Source organism: Jatropha curcas, chromosome 5, assembly GCF_041381405.1.
Source record: "Jatropha curcas cultivar XTBG-Jc1 chromosome 5, XTBG_Jcur_1.0, whole genome shotgun sequence".
In the NCBI taxonomy this organism is placed as follows: Eukaryota; Viridiplantae; Streptophyta; class Magnoliopsida; order Malpighiales; family Euphorbiaceae; genus Jatropha; species Jatropha curcas.
The window spans coordinates 28610544-28638296 of NC_143155.1; the positions used below are offsets into that span (position 1 = coordinate 28610544).

At 32.5% G+C, this 27753-nt stretch overlaps 2 protein-coding genes across 2 annotated transcripts; one reads left to right on the plus strand and one right to left on the minus strand.

The window, feature by feature from the left end:
* Window positions 1-2398: 2398 nt before the first annotated feature.
* On the minus strand, window positions 2399-12486 carry SEC10 (exocyst complex component sec10). Its single transcript, XM_012227917.4, has 25 exons — window positions 12269-12486; window positions 11650-11745; window positions 11290-11541; window positions 11144-11218; window positions 10947-11048; window positions 10819-10869; window positions 10636-10741; window positions 9829-9948; window positions 9439-9530; window positions 8821-8989; window positions 8658-8734; window positions 8448-8546; window positions 7764-7854; window positions 7077-7162; window positions 6825-6995; window positions 5855-5908; window positions 5658-5786; window positions 5453-5545; window positions 5222-5368; window positions 4880-4977; window positions 4578-4662; window positions 4321-4379; window positions 3741-3839; window positions 3567-3650; window positions 2399-2972 (listed from the first exon to the last, which is right to left on the minus strand). Exons 2-25 carry the CDS (start codon window positions 11743-11745, stop codon window positions 2900-2902), a joined length of 2508 nt encoding a protein of 835 aa, XP_012083307.1. The 5' UTR covers window positions 12269-12486; the 3' UTR covers window positions 2399-2899.
* A 1569-nt stretch (window positions 12487-14055) lies between these two features.
* Window positions 14056-19228, plus strand: LOC105642928 (RING/U-box superfamily protein). The gene is made up of 9 exons (XM_012227918.4): window positions 14056-14901; window positions 14980-15247; window positions 15985-16086; window positions 16200-16282; window positions 16365-16481; window positions 16824-16926; window positions 17059-17698; window positions 17888-18087; window positions 18437-19228. The coding sequence occupies exons 1-9, from the start codon at window positions 14780-14782 to the stop codon at window positions 18533-18535; spliced, it is 1734 nt and encodes a 577-aa protein (XP_012083308.1). The 5' UTR covers window positions 14056-14779; the 3' UTR covers window positions 18536-19228.
* Window positions 19229-27753: the final 8525 nt, after the last annotated feature.

Consider the following 27753-nt stretch of genomic DNA (forward strand, 5'->3'; position numbering starts at 1 on the left):
TAGCTACCTCTGTGGATGAATATTATAGTTATAGAGGTTAAAGACATTCACAAGAAAAGCATATTTTACTCTGTTACATTATTGAGGTTATAATAATTGCTTCAAACTACAAACCAAAAATCATAATGATTAAATTAATAACGGCTTCAGAGTATCTCTGCTCTGCATTCCCTTGTTAGCTCATAATCAGACATGTTTGCACATTAATTAATGTTTAAATTGTTATATAATGGATAGGTTGATAGTGTTTTTTAAAATAAATTTGTGTATTTTTTTTATAATTGATCATTTTAAAATTGCCAAATTTTTAACCTAAATAAAACAATAATAAAAAAACTAGGGGCATGAGCTCCACAAGTCGTGATGGGGATAATGTATATTGAAGAAGAGAAGAAGAATTTCCAATTTGGTCCACCACCACTACCACCTACTATCTTGGTACATTCCCTTCTCTTTTTCCTTTTCTCTTTACACTCCCTATCAAATAGGGATGGAGATTTTTTTTTTCTTCAATTAAAAAAAAAAAAAAAAAAAAAACCTACACAGCCACGAATCATTGATTTCCTTCTCTATGGTAATAATTCAAATAAAACGTTAATAAATTTATTATGCATAAATACTGGTGAAGTTCAAAATAAAAATCATATTATTATTTTATTCTTATAACTATTGAAAGAAAATATTTTATTTTCAAACAGTATAAGTATTCTGGTAAGTGCTTTCTAATCTTTTATCATACCTAAGTTTGAATCCCTAATGCCTAACCCAATACTCTCAGGGGAAAAAAAAAAAACCAAAAAGAAAAAAGCTTTGTGAGAACATAACTCTTGTGGGTATCTTTCTGTCATTTCCCATAAGGGAATGAGTTTTAGGACATTAGTTAAGAGTCTTCAATTTGTTGGTCAAAGAATTAGACTGAAATTCAAAAATGTCCTTTGAATCCTAATTCTATCCGTCAAGTAAGGAATTAGGATTGAACGAGACTTCAAAGATTTTGAGTTACAAACTTTCGAGTATGGCAAATAATGGATTACCGGAAAATATAGTGGAGACTGTGGGGTATTAAATATCTTACAAATTTGTGATTTTTCTTCTTCTTTTTTTTTTTTTTTATATTTTATAATTTTATAGAGAGAGTGAGAGAGAGAGAGAAAGAGATCATATTATTATGGGTTTGGCGAAAGGACATATCACTACTGATAGATACGTTTGCTATCAAAGAAGATAACCACCCATAAGCTGCCCAACCAAACCTTCCCCACTAAATTTTATTCACCCATCAGTTTTTCTGATTCACTTTCTTTCAATTCAATTTGTGTGTGTTTATGTGAGAGAGAGAGAGAGAGAGAGAGAGAGGCAGCACAGCACTTTATAGTGGAATGCACTAGTAAAAATTGCGGGCTCCCACCAAAAAATAGAGGCAGTGCAGTGCCAACTCCAAGTGTCTCCTTCCTTATATGTGTGATTCATGGACAAAAGTGAAGGTGAAATTATACTTGCAATTTGAGCCTTCATTTGTGCAAGCTCCATCATTAGAGGCTAGAAATGAAAAAGTCCATCAACAATTACTAAAAATGGTGAAAGTCAGTCACTGGAACTCAAACCATACTGTCATTAACTACTTTTTGCATGGAAGCAACTTGCATTTTCGGAATGGAATAATAATTATAATAACGAGAATTATTAGATAGAAGATATTATATATATATATATATATATATATATTTTCATCTTGCCATTGAACCTAATTTATATACAACCTAACTTGACGAAGATCAACCCTAGTACTTTGAACTTAAAAGAAAAAAAAAAAAAAAAGTAACAAGAAATAGGTTGATCTTATGGGGAAAAAAAAAAAGATAAACCCAGAGAGCTGGAAACTTTAATTTTGCATTTACGTTTTTTTTCTAGTTTTGATTGGATAAGATTATTCTTTTATTTTATTTTATTTTTTGTTGTTTTTACCATTTTAGCAGAACAATATCTCAGCTGACACAGTAAATTTCAAATTCCATTCCAGCCCGAGTTCAGTTAAGATGTTGATCTAGAAGAAATTGATGCCATTTCGAGAGTCGCCACGTTTCATCTTACCGATGCTATTAAATCAAAACATAAGGGAGAAGATAAATAAAATGAATGAAAAACAGTTGAAAGAAACGGCAAGTCGTGCCCAGTATATAGTAGAACACAAATAGAATGAAATTTATTTTGTTTTTCATTTCAATAATTGGCTACACAACATAGGATGTCCATTATCATCTTTACGGAAGAGCTCAAGAACTTTATACAAAGTAGCAAGTGATGTCAAATCGAAACCAAAGTTAAGAGATGCCAATTTTTCTGCCGATACTCACTATTTCATTTAGAAAAATAGAGAGACGAAATACTCACTTAAAAGTTTAAACAAAAATAAAATAAATAATAATAATAAATACTAAATTCATCAATATTCAAGTATACAGCAAACATTCAAGCATCAAGCAGTGCAACAAAATCAACCCTAATTTGTCATTATTCATCCCTAAGAGTACCATTTACAAGGATACAGAGGACAACAGATTCTTTCTTGGGATGGTTAAATCAAAACTGCAAACCTAAAATCTAAAATAGAGGAATAAAGATACAAATCTATCACATCTTTTCAAAAATAGCTTCAAAATATACAATAAAAAAAAAATGTTAAAGGAAAATTTTTTTGAGAAATTGAACAGAACTCTTTTCTACCTGGTTTCTTGTTCAAAGATGGCTCCATGGCATTGGAATACAGCTAGCCTCCATCCAGCTCTCTAAAAATGTCTTATATAGCTAACAACTCGATCAAACTTGATAGCTTCCACACAGCTTGAGGTAAAAAATCAATGACATGTGCGAGAAATCCAGGAATAAGGGAAGTTTTATATCAGCTTGTCCACAAGGAGCTAAGCCTAGATGCAAGTTTTGCGCTCTTGAAGTCCTCCCTAAGCTGAATAAACCTGAATTGGCAGCCAAATCACAGTTTAGTCATGGGAGACATGCAAGTTTGACAGAGTGAAAGCACAAAGGATACCAGAAAAGTAAGAGAAGGAGGAGGTGGTGGGCGAAGGTTACATCAATTCAACACGAAAGTTTATAGCATCTGTATCAAGGATAAAAAATGTCCCCTCCCAGTGTTTTTGGCCAAAAACAGATTTTTAGATTTTCTTAAACGACCTTTACTGAATGGGAATAAATTCATGATTCTTTCAATATTAACAACAATGGTTTCTACATTTTTATTTTTCCTTAAACAGGGAAGCAAAGGTAACAGTTAATGTAACAGTAGGCATGATGCAGTCTTTTGAAAGATATTTTTGCATGGAAATTTCTCCAAAGGATGGATTCAAGAGAGATTGATTTCTTAGCATTTTACTGGAAAAAATGGACTAATGAAAACAGAATTGGATCTTGAAAATGAATATTTGCATAACCAAGAACCAATAGATTTGGGATTAGAACTTCAAACTATACACGATAACAAATGGAACTAATGGTAATACACTCAGCATAGAGCTTCATAAAAGCAAAATACATAATATCACTGACGATACCTTTGTGCATCTTTACGGATGCTGGGGGTACCCTCAAATAAAGTGGAGAGACTTTCAGGAGCAACAATAAATACATTTGCCATTCTGCAAATGAGAATTTAGTCAGTGAACCAAGATTGACGAAGGGCAAACTAGATGAAAATATAGAAATATTTTGAACCTCATGTAACTTACATGCCCAACAATTCAAATTTCTCATCAACAGATGGTGCATTGAAACTCCGCACAAATTCTCCATATTCAGTTATGTCACGTTTTAGCCGCAGTCCTCCACTGCAAAGACAAACAGACAATTGAACACAAACAAAAAAGTGAAACATTCTTGGTGCTAATTAAGGAAATAAGAGGAAAATTTCATGAGAATGGATTGAAAAAGCAAGTAAAATATCGCTGCATGGTTCACTGAAGAATAGGTCAAAACAATTCACAAGATCAATGTGATTACAAAATTGGGCAAATTTTCTACCAAGTCAAAACTACGATTTCTATGAGGCTCAATTCCACCCTTCCATAAGCAGACTGACCCTTGGGTACCAAGCTCTTTCCCACTAACATGGTTCCCATGATGCTCATGAGAAAACCCACAAAGTAAGCGCTAAAGTGAATGGATGATGGAACTACATGCCAATATAAGGTAACTAGATAAGAATGCTCTCATCAACTTTTCATTCTTTGATAATAAAGCATTCTTACATTCTAATTGACTGAGATGAACTTTGGCCAGTAAGTTCACATGCAGATACAGAACAATTACCTGGGGTTAAAAGTGAATTTCTGCCAATGATTAAGCAGCCCCTTATGCAAGCGATTTCCCTAAAATAATAAACATACCCATATTAAGTCTTGATGTGTAAATGTACATATTCTTTCTTCAAATTGCTACAAAAAATATTAAATTTATTTGAAGATAAGAAATCACGAATAGCAGCAGTCAGAGAAAGTTGGGTCACCAATAGCCTGGACATTAATAAAGAACGGCCAAAGAGAGACTCAGGAGATAAATTATCGTACCAATTCTGTCAGGAATGCTTGTTTGTTAAGACCTTCTAATGCAGTGAATGCAGCCTCGAGCACACGAGAAAGGTATGCCACAACTCTAGCCAATGGAAGAGAAAAATATTATTCTGTATCAAGAATAACTGAAAAATATTTTTGTCGATTAAAAGATCATGTTATTTGAAACAGAATTGCACAGTGGAAATTATATCTAGTCAACTTGGTGAAGTCATCCATTGATCCACATATTTCCACATGCTAGGAATCTGTTCTATTAGTACAAAACACAAGTTCAACATTTGTCAAGTGGGACACACCTTGTGCAAGCAGTTGTTGGACGATGATCAGGAACAATTCCGTCATCAGGTGATCGATAATCAGTTGCCTTCTGTTCAGCTGAAAGCAATCGCTCTACCTACACAGGAGTTTGGCAAAAATATTATATGACAAAAACAAATTAAAAATAAAGACGCATATATAAATGAGCAAATATGGAGCATGGGAACAGATCTGATCATCATAACAACAAAAACATGAGAAAGTAAAAACATATTGCACTGCATTTGATGCTACAGAAAATAATCATGGTGAATTAAAAACTTGTAATCGTCAACCAGAATCTAGATCATAGAAGTAAATGACAGAAAGTCAAAACCAACCTCAGCCATAACAGTTTCAATGCATTGCTGAAGCCCTTTATAAGCAGCACCCTCTGCACTGGACATAGCTGTTGCCATTTCTTCACATGAAGCCGCATGAGCACCATCCACAGGTAGTAAGAGGCGAGATATAGAATTTGCAAAATACTACAGACAAAAGTCAAACCAATTAAAGTTCTCAAAAATATGATTCAACAACAACTTAAACAGTGCCAATGCAACTCAACATACTTGCTGAACTATGGCCACACTACTGCCACACCTTTGCACAGCAACCATGAAAGATCTGAAACTGCTCTCACCAGCAGCAGCAGCAGCTTCTGCCTACATATCAACATCACTCTCACTTATGTCAATGATTTCAGGCTAATGCACATCATAGATATATGATGCAAACAGTTCATATGCAAAGAAAGGCAAATGGACAGGTAATTACAGCAGAAGCAGCTGCAGCAGCCACCCTTCTGCTAACACTTGTTCCCAGAACAAACCTTTCCCTCAAAGCTGCAGCTTCAGTTAGGCTGTCTCTAGCCCGTTCAAGACCTTCAGTTATGTATTGCCCAACCTACAAACGGAAAAGCTGAGGATTGAGGACATAAAATTAGCAAATTACAGAGTAGTTAAGCAACTTACTTGGTCTAGCAAGCAAGTGAAGACTGCTTTTACATTGGCTGCAAGGGTAGTAGGCTGTAGAAAAACACATTTGAAATCAATCAATAAATAGCAGTTAAAATACTAGAAACCTAAATAATAAAGCAATAGCATATATGTATTTCCCAATTATACTAATTATTGGGCTAGTTTTTACTGTTTCTTCCTTCCTCCTTTTTCAGAAAAATAACTGAAACAAACAAGACAGTTTCTCTAAGACACACCTAACAAAAACTTATTCTATTTTTCTAGGCTGAGATTATATCTAATATTGCACATTTGCATGTCTAATTCCTGTTATCCACATTCATTTGCTTTTGAATTCCAATTTCATTGTTGCTCAAAGCATCGACCCCCTCAACCAGACACAGGCCAGAAAACATAAATTTCTACCAGCTACCAGGAATGAGCTACAGCAAATTAACTGACATAAAGAAAAAGTATTAAACATAAAGCTAGACAAGGTACCATTGTAAGTGGTGAAGGTAATTACTAGACAGTTACAGCAGATCATAAAGAGACATTCTTCAAATCCCATTTCCAATCACAAATCTAAGATGTTGGAGGGGGTAAAAAAGCTGATTTTCAGTTTGACTTGTGAATGATCATATAGATTAACATTCATATCTATGTCCCTGGGATATATTTGCTGAATAATGAATATTGTATCTCAAATTTGCCACTGAACTTAGCAAATCTCATGGAAGCATATTCCTATTTTAAACCAACAAAAGAAGAAAATTGTTGCATATATGAAAGAACCTTATGAACAAGGGTACAGAATTCCCATTTGACTCAACAAAAACAAAGCTTTATAATTAAAAATAAGGAAGCCTTTTTCACAATTGAAGAAAGGGTACTCAGAAGCAGTTTATGTTTCGTATGACAAAATATTAAGTGTTAAGAACTCTCAACAGTGAAATACTATATTGATTGCAGAAATAAACATTACTTGAGATGAAAACAGAGTGCATCTTGATATTGCTTCTTCATTCCAACGCACAAATTCTGTCACCACAGTAACGGATATCTGTTGGTGGGAAGATGCCACAGAGGCTCCCTTTGACCGCCCAATTGTCCCGGTTGACTCAGAGAGCTGGCTCTCAGCACGCAATTCTTCCATCTGCATGACAAGATACAGACAATTACCTGAGGAAAAATTTGTACTGTAAAGTTGATCAAGAATAATTCGATCACTACCAACCTTTGATCTATATAGCTGTCTAAGAGAAGCCTGCTCAGTTTCAGGGTATTCATCCTTGTGAGAAGAGAACAGGGATTCTGTAAGACCTGCATCAACATAGGAAGTTGGCATTAAACCTAAGTCAAAGGCAAATGAAGCATACAAAAAGCCGATTTCAGCAAGGACAAATGCATTAAGTTATAGTCACACTCATTCAACATTAACACTTGTACACTAATAGTTTATTAAACATCACCAAGAAAGCCTTACCATTGCTGACTAATGACAAATCACTGCAGTGTTTTAAAAAATTGACCCTCTTCTGGTATAACATTAGAAGGCAATGTCAGTTCAATATTGAAATAAAAAGTTTCCATCTTTTTGTAACTCGGTCCACTTTCACACAGCAAATGCAGAAATAAAGTTTTTTGCCTTTTCATTCCTCACATTGGCTGAATACAAAAAAAAAAAAAAATATGTAAAAGGTAATGGTGCGACCACCCTCCAGCCCTAGTTTCAGCTAATGAAAAGTCCCCATTTCCATAAGAGCAACTGGTGCAACAATAATAAATAATCAACATGAAAAACATATGGCACAATGCAGACATGCACAGTTCACTTTTTCCAGAAAATATGTACATTAGAATATTACTCAAAGATTGCATAGTATTGCCTTTAACCACAGAACCAGAAGAGTTAATTCATTACCCTCAACATCCAAGTCACCGCATCCCACAGCTCGTAGCTCTCTAGCAAGTTCCTGAGTCTTCTCATATGCCACCGATAGCATTCTAAGATACTGAAGCCTCAAGTCAAATGTAAATTAGGTCAAAATTTGATAATCACTTCAAAAAACTGCACTAATACACATAGAACTTCTGGTGTTTTTAATTGTATCCAACATTTTTAATTTTACCAGGTTGTTTCCTGATTACTTATCTGTTTGGATTGCATCTTATAGGTCTAGTATGCTAAGATAGCAATTCGAAAGCAAACATGGGCATAACCTGCCACCTTAGGAGAAGCAAGCACACTGTGGATCTCTAAAAGACACAAATCAAATGACATTTTGCAAAACTGCTTCCTTGTATAAACTTGCTTAAAATGCTTTTTGACATTCATATTCTATAAGAATGCATAATTTGATGGCTCTCAAGTCTGAAGAAGAGCCTGCTCCTAATTCAACAAGTTATTTCCATATTTGCTTTCAGTTTCAGCATTATGTTAACATGAGCAAACACCTCAGACCTAATGGATATAGTTGAAACAAAATCAATAACCCGTGAACCAAATTGATAAACCCACAGGAAACAATTGAAAAGGCACAGGAAGTTTAGGATATATTAAACCATTAAGCCTTAAGATATATAATAAGAAAATAATTTTACTCACTAGCAAAAGTCCACCTTCTCCCGCAGGAGGTAAATTAACAAGAGATGGTTTCACTAACAATTTGTCCAAAAGAGCTGTAACTCGCTGCTCCAAAACTCGCTGCACAAAATTAGGAAACTAGTCATTATTATGAAATCACACAAAATTTTGATATGCCATATGTAGATCAACATTCACAAGATATAATAAAATAAGGGCATGCCACATTACCTGCACCAAAATTGACATCACATCATTAGGAGAAGGAAATACTGCCATAATTGTGGCTGCCTCTTTACGAACAGTATCTGCACAACCAAAAACGAAAGATGTTTTTAAAAGAAAATTGAAGAACTCAACCATGTGGATTCATATGAATTGCTATTCTTAAAACCTGTGATATTTCTGTACAATAATGACAGCCCACGAGCAACGTTATTGGGACTAGGTTGAGAAACCTGATCTCCAAGGACCAATCTGGTATCTGCATTCATGACTTCAACATCAATGAACATTGGGCGTGTTGCCACATAATGTTGCATAGCACTGGTACCCCTGTTAAACTGCAATGCAAAGGTAAATCAGTGTGATAAATGGGAAAAAGGTCCTTCAATTCATTTACAAGACCATTTGCCTTGATAGAAGATTGGTAACTCCACTATAAATTCAAATAAGAATGAAAAAACCATCAAAAATAAAAACCAAACATGGTTTAAATAACCCCTCCCCCCCCCCCCCTCCCCTTTATTCTTTCCCACAGACAAGCCAAAAAAAGAAAGAGCCACTTCAGTTAGACTTCTGGTATGATATCCTACAATTCTGTCGAGTTTTCACTTAGTTAACATCAGGATTCACAGCCTTACTAAAAAATTAGAAATACCAAAAGTTCAATTTCATGTATAATCAGAATTCTATATTTTATCTCATATGAACTGACGAGGGAAAGACGAGAGCCCTAAGTTAGGTGTTAATGTTAAAAGAGATATCTCCAATCACATAGGAAAATAATTACCTGAGATAAAATTTTAGCGCATTCTGCCATGGTAGACAACTCCCTTCTCTGAGATGCTGCATCAAACCGGGACAACAATCTATTCTCCAGCTCTACATAAAGAGCATTAATATGAAAAGGAACAACTTTAGAACATTATATAGGAAAGAAACAAATCTAAAAATCTGAGAAAATATTTTCAAATTCAACTCCTTTTAGGGACAGAGGCTAATGAAGCAGTATAAGATCAGTTTCAACATTCCATGCCATAAGGCTTCACTAGTTATGCTAGGCAGGAAAACATTAGGCTAATATTCACAACAAAATAGATAACGTCACAGCAATTCCAAAATTAATTTGAAGGGATAACGTTGGTACGTGGATAAAATTATAGAACAGAAGTTAACATACCATTGCAGTAATCTTGAAGATTAGCAACTGCAACTTCTAATCCTCTGCTAGCGGTTGCATTTCCCATAACTGATGGTACAGATATGCCTTGCCTTCCAATATCTTCTTCAGCAAAGCAACCTATAATCCAGAGACACAGCATGGTAATTCATATGGCTTCAAAGATACCCAAATAATATCGAAAAACAAATCAACTAGCTACTACATATAATTATGCAAAGGCTGCTTCTCCTCTATACTTCAGCGCTATTGTATCTGTTATGAACCAAAAGAAAGGTCAATTCAATTTTTTCCTGAATTTGTGGTAAAGTTAAATACAGTTATAATGTCCTTATCCATCATAATGGATGCCCCAAAATCTTAGCATGCTTAGAACAGTATGCATTTCCAACAAAAACATTTACAAATGGATGATTTCAATGAACGTTGAAATGAAATTCCTCGATAAAAAAATATTTGGACACATAGAATGTAGGATTAGCAAAAGTTTCTTTTGATTTTCCCAATCATGGCAGTAAATGCTTGCAGATTTATTTACTCAAAAAAAAGGTGATTGCAAGAAAGGCAGTATGGCATTTGGTTCACATGAATCAAGGTTAATTGTCAGAAAAAGACATTGAAAATGCAGGTGCCAACTCATAAGAGGCAAGGTCTCAGATCTTATTTAGGGTTCAATTGAAATGAATCTCACGGACTCCGTCTGCATAAAAAGGAAAAAAAACTCAAGATTGAAGCACACAAATAATAAGTTTTGTGCAGCAATCAGTGAGATTTCACAATTTTTATGGGTAAGTAATGTCGTCTTACGTAATTTTTGTGCAATTGAAGCAGCCTCAGCAACACGACTGTCATCTGAAAACAAAGGTGAAAGTTCCATTAAATCGCCTGGGCTTCCATTAAACTCCACCAGATACTGCAAGAATTAAATTAAAAAGGCATTAGCACGTGCTAAACCAAGCAATGAATGCCAAACAAATTGACTGAGATTACCTTAATGAGCTCTATTGTTTGGCTGGCTGTTTCCCTCTGAGCATCTGCACTCTGACAAGAACGCAAAAAACTACTGATATAAAACAGGAAGCCAAAGCAAACAATGGTCAATTATTTACAAACTTTACCTGCAAATGATCTCCTATTTTTGCAGCAGTCTGTCCAACACTTGAAATACGAGAGTCCAACCTTGCAAAGCTATCAAATAATCCATCTACACCTTTTTCCAACTGAGAGATAAAATGCAACATCTGAGTCAGATCCACAAGCTTCTTGCGACACAACAGGAAATGAAAAACTAAACTATATTCCCAAATATGCCAACCTCAGCAAGTGTCTTGCGGTGCTTAGAGTCTTGGACAGAAACATCTTTCCTCAGATTGGAGAGCTTTCCATCAACCTTGAAACCAGACAAAAATTAAGAAATTGGAATGACCTTGTAAACTCCATAATCAAACTTAAAAATCCTACCTGTTTTCGAAGATCAATCAACTCTCTGCAAGAATCCCTGAACAGAGACAAGAGAGCATCTATTTCTGGAAATAAAGGGGAGGACCCTTGCGTAAGTTTTGATGCGTCAGAAGGGCCTCTAGCAGGCCCATTTGCCAAGACATCACTCCCACTAATGCCATGCCCTTCTGGTGAATCTGATTCTTCTTCTTGGAAAGATGGGAGAAGTTCATTTACCAAGTTCCCGAATAATGCATCAAAAGAAAACTCACCCTACAAAATTCAGATTTCAAAGGTCATTTGATCGCATGAAATAATTAATCTAAACATCGCACAATTTCGTATTGCAAAACATAATCATTCGTTCTCAGAGTTCTTTACCTTAAAGTCTTCTATATCCAGAATCAGTGGAAGGGAACCAACTGATGGAGTTTTCGATTTTCTATCATTCCTGATTCCGTCTCTACTCTCTTTCATCTGGTTAACATGATTTACGTTATTACGATATAACTTACAACATCATTCTTTCGGCATAAAATTTTCGCCAGATTCAAAACAACGCTGACAATTTCAATCTTAAAAAATAGGAAAAAAAAAAATGAAGAAGCAGCAGAAAATAAGTGCAAAGGTACATGTACTGTGCTCATCTAAACGAAGACATGACTATAAGCTGATAATTTCATGTCTCCAGAAAACCAGGCATCAGAAAACACAAAATATAATTTCCACCTATTTTACTGCCAACCAAACAATAGAAACAATTGAGCTTCTTGTCTAACCTCACTTTCAATTACAGCTCAGCCAGTAACAACAATCAATCAATCAATCAATCAAAAGTATATTAAAAATTCTTGAAATAACCTTCCGCTAAACATAGTTCAGCTATGAACACTTAGCAAAGACAAAAACGAATCTGCGAATTTAAATGGAAGAAGCGAAACGTATGTTGTTTTAGATCATGCAGCTACAATGAGGGAGGGCAAACGTCAGGCAATGTTACCTCTAAGGCGGTTGTATGAGCAAAAAAAATTGGCGAAAAAGATAGCCAGTGAGTTCTTCCTTGTACGCTTTGGTCGGGTGGGTAGATCGAGCTAGGTGAGAACGAAATAGAGAGAGAGAGAGAGAGAGAGAGAGAGAAACAAACTGTTCTTCAACGAAAATTACAATGAAAATAATTTTCCTTGCTGCTAAATCACTGTTTTAGCCTATTGACTGTTGGGGATATGAAGTGTTTGGAATAGGGTAATTTTGGAACTTAACAAATTAAGCTGGACTACTTGTGTTTGTTAATGACACTAGTATCAAATATCCGGCATAATAAAAGAATAAATAGAATACAGATGCATTATAAGTGAAGTTCGTTTGTTTGGATTATAAATTTAAAATTCAGTTATTTGAAATTAAGATTTTGGTGTATCTCTCGTGATAAAAACTTTTTTCTCTTATGCCTGATAAATATGAAAACTTTCAAATTATAAAGGGGTGTGAAAGAATAATATTGAGGTTCTATAGAATCTGGGGTGATACATGGACATTTGAACCCACTCCATTCCATTTTGGATGCATTTTGGGGAGCTCGGGATAAGTAGTCACAAATTAAGGGGTGGGGAGCACCAAAATGTGAAAATCCAACTTTAATAACCAGAGCTAATTTTTATTAGTCATTTCATCCCCATTTTAAATTTATAGTTCACTCGTAATTATAAATAGTGAAACTTCGTTATTGTTTTAATTGTATTTAACGTGTCACATGAAATTTTTAAAATCTTTTTTTCATTCACTAGTTTTCAAGCATCTCTTATCCACTTTTTTCTTTTATTTTTCGAGTGTGCAATTCAATATGCAACCAATTATAATACCATAATAAATATATACATCGCCTATGAAATCTTACAAATAGAAGGTGTGGTGCTTCACATAGCAAATAGATATTGATATCGGACCTTTTTTATTTTTTTCATGTTTTTTGATATGACAATTAAATGAGAACAATTTACATTAATAATGAAGATACTTTTAAACATGAGAAGAAATATTTAGTCCTTTTTTTCATGGATCTCCTCTCTTCACTCATTGTTTATATAGTTTTTTTTTTTTCTTTCTTCTTTTTTCTTATTTTTTTCTTGCTTTTTTATTTTTTGCAGTTTTTTTTCATATTTTTAAATAAAACGATATATTTGAGTGTCTAAATCCTTTTTTTTCCTTTGTATTGTATTGTTAAATTCAGTGTTCTTACTTTTATTTCGTAGTTCCTTTTTTGTTTATTATATATTTTATGAATTTCTATATTTTTATTTATTTTTCCATACATGAAAAATAAATGTATGCAAGGCAACACTTGAGTTTATCTGCTAAAATATTATAAACACGTCAAAAATTCATTTGTGCTTGGTAAAGCTCTAACAAAACAATTATAATGTTAGTTTAAACGATTAATTTACACCGACTGATAACTTCAAGATTCTATTAATATATTATGAATTTTTATTAATTTCGAAAACAAAAAATGTATGAAGTTTTTACTTTTAAATTTAAATAGGAAAAAAAGGCCGTGGTATATTGTGCACGCCTGCATGGTAGCTTTTACCAGCCAAATTCTCTCGGCAGACTAGACAGCCGCTGGCCCGCTTCTGTACTTTATGGACCTTGCCACTTGGAGCCATTGTCATGGACCAATATCTAGTAAATACCATGCAGGGTTCGATCCAACTACAAATGCAATGGGCTGGCTAAGATTGGATCGGACCAATTTAACTTATAGTATGATATTGATTTCACAGCGATTAAGGTGGAAAAAAGGGAGGAGAAAAGAACTACTTGCAGGACAATAGAATTCCCCCTCAAATCCCTTTGGAATATCAACAAGAAATTCGTAATCGATAAAGGCGACTTATCGCCGCCGCTCTCCGTCGATTGATCACATGTAGACGACGCAATGCTTGGGACTGAGATTCGAGCAATTTTTTAAATAATTGACGACATTTGGACGGAGTTTGAACCTTGAGTCTTGCTCAAGCTATCACGTATAGAAATGGGGCAGAAGCTACTCTCAGTCTCAGCTTGGCGGTTATGGAGATCACCGGTAAGATAAGGAATTAAGGACTGACGGTGATATTTTTACGATTTTAGGGCATCCGTTAATTTATTGCAGCAGAATAAATTTAAGAAAGGAGAAAAATAAACGAATATATAGATAATGTATCCCACGTGAGTTGCAAGCAGCACCTGAAAGGTAAAATTAATTATCTATTATTTTTTAATGAATATTAATCTATGAATATTAAATTAATTTTTTTTAAAACTAAAATAGAAAACTTCCCTTACCTTCCCTTGAAAACCCCAACCCCTCAATCCAAACACGCGGTAGTTTTCAAGGCTTTCCTTTTCCCTCTTCTTCCCGCTCTAACAAATTTCAGAGTTTCAAATTGGCTCCATTTTTACACATGAATAAAGGGTTGAAAGACAGGAAGAGCAGAGACCAAAACGACAAGAAACGGAGACATAGTGAAGCATGGTCATTAATGGCAACTTCTTCGCCAAGACCATCTGCTCTATCTGCTACGAAGATCTCAAGCCCAGCCTCGAAGATCTCCAAGCAATCTCTATCTGTGGCCATGTCTTCCACGAACTCTGGTAGTTGCAACTATATTTATCGTCGCGTTTTGGCATAAGCTTTTTAAGATTGATATGACTGTGTGTTTGGAACCCTAGCTTGCAGCAATGGTTCGAGTACTGTTCGAAATCAAACAAGTGCAGTTGTCCAGTGTGCAAACAGAGCTGCATGGGAAATAATGTCGCTCGTCTTTATTTCCAATCAGTGGAGGATCAGAACGAACCGTCCGTGTCTCAGAAGGTGATTGATTGCGAGGATGACCCTGAGCTGTTGCGTGGAGAAGTGAGAAGATTAGCGGTGAAGGTGTCAGGTCTTACCACAAATTTGGAGTGTCAAAGGAAGGAAATCAAACAGCTCAATGAAGAGGTAATTTTCCATCTTGTTTTTAGTTTTTTTGTGAGATGTAGAAAAAGGAATTGGAAAAAGCCAAAAAACAAATTAAAATGAAATGTACAAACTGTCAAGTTTGCCTGCCCTGTCTAAGTAAGGTGTAAATTAAACTGTAGATCCTTGAATTACATTACTAGTAGGTATTTGCGGGGACTATTTTGAGTTATTCAGCTACCGTATTTGACAAGCATTTATGCCTTGTCTTCCGCCATTCTTTGTGAACTGAAGCTAAATCTTGTTTGCCAAGAAAGTTAGAATGCAATGAAGTTGACATTTCAACCTTTTTTTTATGTCATATTTGCACACCTTTATTTGGAAGATAAATTTGAATTGCGACTGGGCTTTTGTTGTACTTGTTTGAAATGAAATGGCATGACAACTTACATCTCCTTTTGTGCTAGAACCAAGTTATGAAAAAGAGAAAACAGTCAAGAGTAAAAGAAACAAAATCTACTTTGGCACTGCAGATAATGGTCTAAACAAACAATTGACTTAATTGGATTGAGTATACAAAATCAAGAAATGAAAATATAAATACTAAAACAATAGTTTGAACCTTCAGTTTTTCTGAATGCATATAACAACTTTATAGCATGATATTAAAAGAAACTATATCAGTTTTACAAGTTCTCATTTCCTAGTCACCAAATCCATGTCTTCATATAAATGTGTTTGCATGTGGTGTTGAGGTTTCATTTTTTTTTTTTTTTCAGTTGTTTCTCTGCAAGGATCAGTTGAAGAAAGAAATCATTTTGAGGAATGATGTCATGGAACAAAAGACTTCAATTCAACGGCTGCTTCTTTCAAAATCTGAGGTGAATTATTGTCTCTGTTGTTGTTCTAGGCATTCATATTTCCGTTTTCATCTTTTGTGGTGTTTATTGATCTATAGAAGCGTTTTCAATGATATTTGGTCAATTCAATGTAGGAGCTTGATACTCAAAAGTTGCAGTGCTTAAGGCTCCAAGACAGGAATATGGCATTGGCCAAGGAGCTTGCAGCACTGAAACTGTAAGTGAAATTGTGATTGCTCCATAAGATTCTTATTATGAACTCTTGTTACTAAAATATGGTCATATGGTCTAAAATCCAGGGTATCAGATCTGAATCTGGAGGAAGATGAAATTTCGAAGCTTGCATCTTTTGGCAATGAGGCCAACTGCAAGGATACCATAGATGTTCTAAGGAAGTCATTGATTATTCGTAATAAGTAAGTTATCTATTTGTCTGCTTATATTTAAATGCATAAATTGGAGGATGAAATTGTTTTTGAGTTTTGGACTTTTAAATGAATTTTTTGAGTTTGATGCTGTGCGCTAAAACAATTAAATCTTTAGGTGTAATCATTTTGAATTGGAAGCTGACAGTAGAAAACTTAAATTTTTTCTTGATATTGATCACCAAATAGATACTGTTATCGCTACCTTTAATTGATGTTTGCTTGTGCTTAGTTGCAAGATCCTCATCTGATTTTTCCACCATTTTTTTGCATGTCTTATTTTGTTAGATTTTGATTTGTATATAGTTCATTGGTGTACAATTCCTTTTATAGGAGTTACAAACAATTGATGGCCAAGTGCAATCAACTTGGAAGGGGTGAGGCACGATCTGGGCAAAAGCTTGAGAGGGCAAAAGAAAAGATAGCTAAACTAAAGGTAAATATTTCAAAACTTTGTTTAGGAATGTCCAAGAAAATCTCATTTGGAGAATGGCTCTTGTTTCCTACTCATGGCGTGCAAGAAATTACAATTTGACTCAATTGGTAATTGTTTTGTGGTCACCATCAGACAAAGGTCCAAGAACTCGAGATGATAGTTGAAGTCAAAGATAATGAAGCTTTGAGGGCTTTAAAAGACTCGAAAAAGGGTCATTGTAAAGAAGTTAATGCAAATGATACTACTGCGGGTCCGAATGCCTTTTACCTTAGTTATTTTTCCTCTGTAGATCAGAAGGAAAAACATTTTAAATCTGAGGTCAAATTGGATCAAACTAAAAACTCAAATAGTGATCTAGGAAATTTTGATATCCTTAATGATTTGGGTAGTAATTCCACCAAAGAATGGGCAGCCATAGTGGCCCTTAATAAGGAGCGAGATACCTGCTTTTTAATAGATGAGGCTGCTCCAGAATTTCCTACAGTTCATGTGCTTTCAGATACCAATTCAAAGCATTCAACCAGTGAAGATGTAAAATCTACTCTTCCAAAGTCAGAAGCTGTTTCAAGTATCAACAGCAAAGCCAAAGTGAGTGGACTGACATACCAAAATGGGATGTTTGGTTTAAGAGCTTGCAGCAATAGTGATAAAGGTGATCCTTTGGCTGCTACCGATGAGGAAGTAACCTTGCTTCATGATGATGAAAAACATTTTCAATCTATGCTTAACATTAAGAAAGAATCCCCATCCCTCAATTCACTTTCCAAACCAGGTAATTACTCTTGTTGCAATTGGAGTTTGATACAATTGATTTCAGCGGTAGATTGGACTGTGCTTTGTAAATCTAACTCATATTTGCTTCTAAGGCATGAGGCATTCAATTTTTGCTCCACATGTATTTCATTTGAAGGGATATTTTTCAATTCTTTAGTCATTCATTATTCTTAATTGATATCTGCAGGGGATATGTGTTTCTCAAGTGGATTGCTGGGTCCTGATGGAACAAACCGATATTTGGGGAAATGGTGCAAGCGTGGCCAAAGTAAGAGATCAGTAACCTTGGAAGGTGCAAGCACAGGCAGTGGTGATTTAATTGCTGTTGGATCTGACGGGAGAGGTGGTAGAATTAAAGTTCTGAGGTCCCTGAATCAGTCCTTATTGGTGGGTGAACACAATCATTTCTCATCCGATATATTTAGTTGGAAACATCCTTTGTTTAGGTGCCGTAAACCTGCTTCTGGCATATTATTTGTTAAATTTGGCGGTTACTATTGCTCTTTTGGCATTTTTTTTATACTTCTTTCTGTAGAATGTCTGAGTTTTCAGATCATTTCACTAATAGATACAATTGGGGTTGTGCATTGTGTATCCATTTAACTTCGGTTTGCAGATAGATCTCTTGCTAACATGATGTATCTTGCCAAGTAAATTTAATCTTAGATTCCATATATGCGCATTACTTTCTTTGGTTAATATGCTGATTTTGCATTCTGCCATGACCTTTCTGCAGGATAGTAAGCAAAATTCTGCAGCAGCAAAAAGGTGCAAGTATGGAGCCAAAGCCAGCAATTTGCAGATTGAACACTTCTTTAGCAAGACCACTCATTAATCAAATGTGTTCATGTCTCAGATATGGTTTTTTGTGGCTGAGAAGAAAAAAATCCAGTAAGTCATGTATGTATATTTGGAAGGAGAACGAATGAAGAAAAAGCCAGAGGACATTCCTTTGTTACTCTTATCAGCTTTATTTTGATTAACTAGAGAAACTGGTTGATATTCACATCAGGGTTGCAGTCTGCCACTGTCCGCATCTTAAATCGACATCAGTTAAAGTCATTTAAATGGCATTCTTTTGGGTTAGCTTACTCATTATGACATGTGGATGCATTAAAAAAAAAAAAAAGAAAAAAAAAATGAAGATAGCATCCTGCTCTGACTACTTGCAACTGTTAAAAGCTTCTCTTGTTTTTCTGATATTATTTTGATGTATAGTATTTATTAACAAATCAATAGTTTTTTCTTCATCCTTGTGCTGATTCTTGTCGGGATTGATGGTCCAAATGGGTAGATATATGGAATTCCTTTGTACTCCCGAGCATTTCTAGTGTTCCTTTTGAGCATTCTCCAACCTTCCTAAAAGAAGAAATTGGTTTAAAGAGAACTGATTTGATGAATGTGTACAGGCACTGTACGAGGACACGAGGCGCTATACTTTGTACATCTGCAGAAAAAAGATAGCCTATTATTTGCTTATGTTCATTAACATTAAAGACATGTTTCAATTCTTCTATGCCTTTCCAAAGTAGTCTGTCTTTGTTTTTTCTTTTTGGAATATCTTGATATCTTAACCGTGCAGCTGTAAATAGTTCTGCTTTTCTTCTATCTAGTAATGGTATGTCTGTAGGTACAGGGTTCTATATCAGTTTCTTTGCTACGTGGTGCAAAGTTGAGGTTCTGGAATTACATTAATAGTTATATACATGCAATTTCTTTAATTGTTGTGTCGTAGTTGAAGCTTTTAGCAGTATTGCCCACCTAAGCTATGCCGAAATTCTATGTCTCCAGTTTTGTAGTTTTTCTGGACTCCTTATCAAATGGGGATGAAATTTACATGCATAAGCATATAGTGGACTGTCTTTCTGGTTAAGTTATACCAGTTTGATTGAAAGCATGGATAATAGCATCATTATTTTTGAAGACTAGGTCAGTTATGATAAGGTACAAAAACAAGACTGAGCCATAGATACTGTGCATTGCTTATTGTTTCTGGAATGACGGATAAAAGCACGTGTTATTGGGTTGGTTTTTGAAATATCTTTAGAGTTGGTGAGTCTTCATTCTTTCGGCCTGCGGATTTGATTGACATGATTTGTCAGATAATTAAATTTCATGACTTTGGCGAGTAAAATGTTGAATTCGTGTTTCTCGTCAAGGTGACAGGTAACAGGCAATTTTTTAAAAATTGAAATTCTCGTGGCTGCGAACTGTAGTTGATCTTTAAGAGCTCGTAACTTTTGTTTGGTTTAGGGAAACCGTCCAGAAATTATATAGAAATAGAATGACGTTCCTCAAAAATTGTGAAACACATATTTTAAATGCAAATGAAGAATAGTCATTCTACCAGATTAAGTTTACTAATCAACCTGGTTTAAAAATTTTTAGTTTTTTTTTTTTTAAATAATTTGGTATTCAAAGCTAATAGCCTGTATAGCTTTTTGTTTTCTTTCTATTTTTAAATCATTCGGTTTCTTTTTTTTGTTTTTCTTAAATTATCCGGTATTCAAAATTCATCAGCACCGTTTATATGGATTTACGTCAATTAGGTCTAGGGAGGAATGAAAATTTTATTTATAACTTGTGCCTCGAACCGAAAGCATTTGGTGAAGGAAAAAAAGCTCTTGTCACCTCATTTCGTAACTTGGTGCAGTTTTTTGTTTCAAATTTTAATAATTTTATTATATCAAAATAATTCATTTTTTAAATTAAAGAATCAAATTCTAGTAATTATTTACTTTTTTTTTTCAAGTATCACAACTGACAGAATCAAATGGGATTGTTACAAATTTGTAGGTTTTCAAACACATTTTAATGGATAGTCGGGCTTTTAATTTTCTCTTCTTTTTAATTTTTCTTGATTTACTAAATCGGAGAAAACTTTAGTTCACTGAAAAGACTTTTCATTCCCAATGTGACTGAGAACACCAACCAGGTCTCTCATTTACCAAGCACAATCCGGTTTTGCTGCTTAGAAAATGATTAGAAGATCTAAATAAATAATTACTCACACCGTTGTTTAAAATCAGGGAGGCCTCTGGATTTAGGGGTTACGTCATTGCATGTACCTGGCTGGATTAGGTGTTGAATTCGAAAGAAAGCGTGTCATTGACACTGCAAAAAACTGAAAAAGAAAGAAACTGGGTAGGTTCATTCAGAGTGAGTGTGCACCTAGTTTTAACTTTCAAGGGATGGCTAATGGTTTGCACTTGCCTAGACAGTGACCTTCTATCCTAATGCCACTGCAGAACAGTGGATGCTTTTTGCATAAACAGAGAAAGGGGAGATGTTTTCGTTGGCTTTCTTGAATTTCAGGCGGATACAGTTCAAAAGCCTGCGCCTTTTATGATCTTATTAGTTTGATCAACTGAGTATGAGAAAAAGAAAAGATCAGTTTACTCTAAATAAATAAAAAACAATGCACGTTGTTGTTTTCTCTTGTTGCTTTTAACAGTAAGGCAGAGCATGGATTTTTTAAAAATTTTTATTTAAAAAAATACTTCAGAATTATAAAAAAATTATTATTTCATATAAGAAAAAATATATAAAAATAATAAATTGTTGTAGCTGTTAGAGATTGCTAATGATAAATAATGATCAGGGTTCCTTAACAGTGATCGATAAAAACAAAAGCAAACAAACAGCCAAAAAAATAAAAAATAAAAAATAAAATAAAAGAGAGATTTCTTGATTTGTGGTATGAGTGCATATTAAACTCATTTTTTGCATTTGTTTATAATCTATCATGTGTCTCTTTTTTGGATGTGTTTAGTTTGTCGATCCATCCCCTTTCACCCTTGGCGGTTCTGTATCTTCAATAAACTTTTCATGGGGAAATAGAATAGTACTACCACTTCAATCTCAATAGCAGACACAGATGAAGACGCCAAAGCCGCCTCCTTGTCCATCGCTCTATATCGTGCGTACGGTGATGATTGAATTAAGGATGAAAATAAAAATAGGAGGAAACAATAAAGATTCCTTTTTTTTTTTTTTTTTTTTAAATGCTTTAGCGATTGAAATGTTGAATTTTCATTTAGAGTCTGCTTATTACGGGATACTAAGATTCGAAGTTAGGCATTTTATCATATTAATTTTGTATAAGATTCTAGATTCTATCTAAATAATCGGAAGATTCTTGTTTGATAAGTATGCAAATACAATACATATTAGAAATACATTTGATTTTACGTTCCATTATAGCTGCTCAAACGGAATTTTAAATATATTGAATGCTTTAGAGGGATGTGAATATATTTCACACTGTGAATATATATATATATATTGTGAATATATATATATATATATATATATATATATATATATATATTAACAGCATGCCAATTCTATGCACAGTAAATATCTTTATCTATAATTTTAAAGATATTGTGATAATATTTTTAAAAATAAAATTTAATTTAGAAAAAATTTATAATTAAATTATTTTTAATTTTATATTTGTTAAATATAATTTAAATTTATAATTTAAAAATATATTGAATGCTTGCTTTATATATATATATATATATATATATATATATATATATATTGATTTGTAGTCCACCCATGCAACATAAACTCGTGTTAAATACTTTTTTTTATTAATTATACTTCTAAATAAAATAATTTAATATTTTTATGAATCCTAATCTAAAGATTTTTTAAAAATATATTTTCTTTGATATCAATAACTATAACAAAAATACAAAAACAAAGGATTAGGCAGACTAATCATTTTAATTGTTTTTCTTCTTTTTTCCTAAAAATCATACAAACAATTTAATCGACCTTTTTCATGAATATTTTTTTTATACATCGAATTATTAATCTTACAGAAATTGTCTGTTTGAGTTCGTTTTTTTTATCACTTAGAAATATATATATATATATATGTGGTTGCTAAACACATTTCTTTAAGTTCAAAATCAAGTATTCAACTATTCATTCTAAAAGAATTGAGTCTAACTATCAAAAGATTCAAAATACTTTCACTAAATTAAATGTATCTCTTTATAAATTATTAAGAATAAGATGTGAAGAAAAATATTTATTTTACTTTTCTAATTATTTCAAATATTATGTCTAAAAATTATTCCAAGAAGAGTAATTAATAATTAAAGAACATTTAGCTGCATTTTTAATCTAGTAAATTCTTAATCATCAAAGGTCTGATATTTCCTTTTTTTTTTCTTATGGTCTGTCACATCAGTAATAATTAAAGAAAGTTGGATTTTTGAATTCTTTTAGTCTGCAACGAAAATGTATAGTGAGCTTGAACGAAGAGGAAGGAAATGTCTAGAACGGTCAAGGAATATCACATTCAAACATGATTCTATTTTTTCCACATGTTAATATATTTACTTAATTCATAATATAAATATTCATATCTTTTTTAAATAAAATGATAATTTAATTATACTTATATTGAATTCATGGGATATTTATAGATTATAATTCTATGCAAAGATATTCTAAATGTGCTTAACAGAACTCGAATTAGATATTTCTCATTCTTTATATAAGTAAAAAAATTAATTAGACTACCACCTGATTGGCAAAAAATAATTTATTTAACTCTCATTTTTTTCTAAAAATACATGCATAAATAAAAGAGATAAAGTCATTTATGATCAAATGAATTTTTACTTGTTTTTGTAGTTAATAAGGAAACAAAAAAAAAAATTATTTAAAAAAAAAAAGAAACAAACAGACAGAACTACATACATCAGAGTAATTAAGACGGCCGGTAACATCACGAACTAAGTAATTGCCACGTATACAGCAAGCAATATTTTGTAGTAGCAAGCAAGATGATTAAGACAATTTTTAATTCAGCTGTTTGTATCAGTAGCAACGATAGTAGATGAATATTGGTTGCAATAAAGTTCTGGTGATAATTACATACGGCTCGTGACTCACTTGATAACACAGTCTAAATATATGGAAAGAGCTGTCGAGTTCAATCTCTACTAAATAAATTTACAGGAAGGACGAGGGAAGAGCTGTCGAGTTCAATCTTTACTAAATAAATTTACAGAGAGGACGAAGAACCTTAACTATGACTAAACCTCAAACCAGATTAAGTAGTCTTTGGTAATAGAATTCGGATTTTAGTAATTTATACAAAAAATCGTTATGGTAACAATTATATAAGATGCCGGTTAATGATATAATTATTTATTTATAAATTATCATATAAATATTAATGTTTAAAAAATAATTTTATTATTAATTATGTACTCTAAGCTCAAAAAAAAAAAAAATTTATGTACTCTAAATATAATAATAAATATAAAACAGTTAACAATTAATAAAATTACAAGGACCAATAATAGAATATAATTAATAAAATCAATGGTTGATTGAAATTTGTATCAGCCGCCGTCTGCTATCAATTACTATTTCTGTCCTATATATATGGGCTTAGTTTTACTTTTATTTAAGAAAAACTTGATATTATAGTTATGTTGCTCCTCTATTAATAGTTGCAGGGAATATAGATATATATTAAATAAGAGACGAACGAAAAAAAAGTGAGCCTATGCATATGAGACGGATCTCAAATGTCACCATTAATAGAGGGAAAAAAAATTAATTGAGCAATAGAGTAAAGCTTGAGACAGGTAAAGAAGTATTCTATTTGAATTTCTCCTTTTAACTATAATATATAAACCCAGTCATTAATCAAAATTTGAAATTCCAACTTAGAAATTTTTGTTTGAACTCACTTGAATTTCGCTAAGCCTAAAATTAATAAAACGGGTGCATTTGATACATTTAAATTTGTATCAAAAGAATAATAAAAGAATAAAAATTAATATCAAAAGAATAAAAATTTTTGGAAAATTTGTATTAGAAATCCAAGCAGGCACTATATAAGAAAGTTTCAGAGTCTTTGCAGAGATTGAAATGATTATCTTTTCAGAAAGAGAATTTAAATATTGTGAGAAAGACAAAAAATAAGAAAAAAAGGGCAATCTCACGTATTTGGAGGGAAAATGTGCAGAAAAGGAGAAAGTTTGACTCCATGAATTAAAGGATGCATGCAATCTCAAACTAATTACAACGTTTTAACGTGAATTTTGATCTCAAACTAATTTTAATATTTTTAACTAATTTTCAATATTATAACTAAATAAAGAAAAATAAATTATTTAAAAAATATTTTTTATTAAAAAACATTTTTAACAAATTATTTTTATATAAATTATTTACAGAAACAAAAGGAGCATAGAATGAATAATCTTTTCCGATTCAAGCAGAATCTCTCTGTTGACGTAATAAGAAGGTGACTTTTTTTAATTAAAATATATAAATAAATGTTTTGGATTTTATCTGTCTTCTCCTTAGGCTAGATAAACACGTGTCTGAGTTCTAAGTCCTAACCCATGTTTAAATGGAAGATTTTATTGGAAACAAAATGCGTAGAAAATGGAAGACAACCAAACAATTTTGCGGGTCCAAAAGGAATTTTTAATGCGACAGACACAGAAAGTCAACAGCCATCGATGACTATACTGACACAGATGTCTTATTTAGCCATTCTAACTTCGACTCTGATCTGTCGTCGACAAATCTAACTTGATTATGCTTTCATTTTTTATTAAAAAATATTTTTTTAAGTTTTATCTTAATAGCAGATTTTTTTTTTTTAAAAAAAAATATTTTATTTTGTTCCGATTTAAAATTTCGAGAGTATTAATTATTTTTTTTTAATTTTATCTATAGCTATTAGATATTTTGTAGTAAAATTAAATGGAGAACTTTTAATTTCAAGAAAGACAATTCAGACATTTGACCATATGTTTTTATAAAATCAATATATTTCGATTATTTTCTTAATCCTTGTGAAAAGATTAAATGTTGTTATTGAAGAGGAACATAAACGTATCACAACTAAAAATCGGGGCTTCTTTGGTTCATTAATTTTTCTTTTGAAAAATACAAATTTAAATATCAAAAACTTAAACAAAATAACATTGAACAATCAAATATCCTCCATTTTATTAGATATTAAAATTATAATTCAATTGTGGAGTGTATTTACCTGACAAATAAGTTATTTCCGATGAGTGTGATGAGATAATAAAAAAAATTTTTTTTAATTAAATGTTCAAATTTGAAGTCTAAATGTGAAGTCTCTTTAAATACTTGAAAGTTATAAACAACATATGATTAAAAAAAAAAAAATTAAAATTCCATCTCTTTTATTTTTTCCTTTAAAAACACAAATTGTATAATTTCTCATTACAAAGTCCCAAATCCCCGAACGCTTCTCCTATATATTGTCGAGTATTGACCGAAGACGCAATCAAATACTACAACATAATACCATTAATAATATACTAAGTATGCTTATACCTAGTACAATAATTGTACATTTAAATAATCAAAGCTATAAATAGAAAGTAAACGCGTTTGACTTTTGAGTTAATGATGGTCCTCAATAGTAGAATACGTGCTTTTTCGGTCATTAATTAGTAGCAGACTGGCAGCTACCAGAGTATATGGATACAGTATACACAATTTTTGCTGGTGAGAAAGAGTATTATATACTGCAACTGCAAAGTATACTTGTATTCAACTGTCTCCCCTTACATTGGTAAAACATCTGGAGAAAGTCAGGGTTATCCTTAATCTGCGGTCAAGCCCATTGATATTATTAAATTATTTACAGTTGCCTAATTTTCAATGGTCAGAAAAAAGAAAAAGAATCTCTTTAATAACGTAATGTAGCTCAGGCCACGTCATCAAGTTTTATTGACTTTCATTAACGGATAAGATCAATACATATAATAATAATATGAGTCAGATCCATAAATTCATCAATAAAATCTAAAATTTTTGTATGTTTGTTGGATTTAATTAAGAATTATTTTATTAATATTATAAATAGATGTATATAGAGATCCAATCATCTAAACAAATGTGAATCATGTAAAGATTCTCTAAACAACCACCATAAAATTATAAAATAAAAACCTGTCTTCCAAGTAATCGAGAGAATAGTAATAAACATATCTAATAAAAAGTCAAAAAGAAAGTAAGTCCGTGCATTTATTAACTAAAACGATGACAGTTGAAATAAATAAATAAATAAATAAATATACTTTCAATTTGTTAAGGCGTAATTAGGGACTTTCACTCTCATTTTGTTATTGTCAATACACTAAACGCATGCTTGTTGACATCCTATGGCTATATTTATTAGTACAATTCAAATAATAATAATAATAATAATAAAACTATGATAGAATTTATTAATTTCATGAATTATTTCAGCCAAATAAAAGAATTCGATAAATTTACCTTTCTAGATGTGAGCACTGTAACCTTGGAATTTTGAATTTTTTTTTTCCTTAAAACCCTTTTAAAACAATTTCAATCCCTTGTCTCTCTGTATTGTCCCCTCTATCTTTTTTTTTTTTTTTTCTGCAGTTCTTTATAGAAATACTTTCTTTCCTCTCACTTTATAGATATTATTTACATAAAAAAAAGTTACTCGAAATTAATAAATTGTTTTAATTATATGAATAAATATTCATATATAAGCATTTATTAGAAAAAGTTTTTTATTAATTGAATTCTAATTAATTAGTATCTAAACCTGTTTTTTTATACTATATCCTACCAACGATTGATAATATAGTATGTACGTAGTAGATATTTAAATTAAAAGGAAAGAGGTACCAAATTTAGCAATTAGAAAAGAAAAATTACAACTATTGATCAAATAAAAATTAATACTAGTATGGTAAATGTAATTCTCTTGCAAAAATCTTCCATTAGACCAGACAAATGACGAGAAACAAAAAAGCTGATTCAGACAGGCGCATAGCTTTTATTTTGCTTGCTATAGAAAAATTTCCATTTATAAGCCAGCAACGAAGAGGACAAAATGGTGATTCATGAGATAGAAGAAGAAAGAATTGACATTGCTGAGGAAGCAGAGGCGGTATGATTAATCTGATGGAGTTTGAAAAAAGGAAGATTGATTTTCAGTAATGCACGTAAAAATGAAATCACAGTTTTCTGCAAAAAAAAAAAATCTCA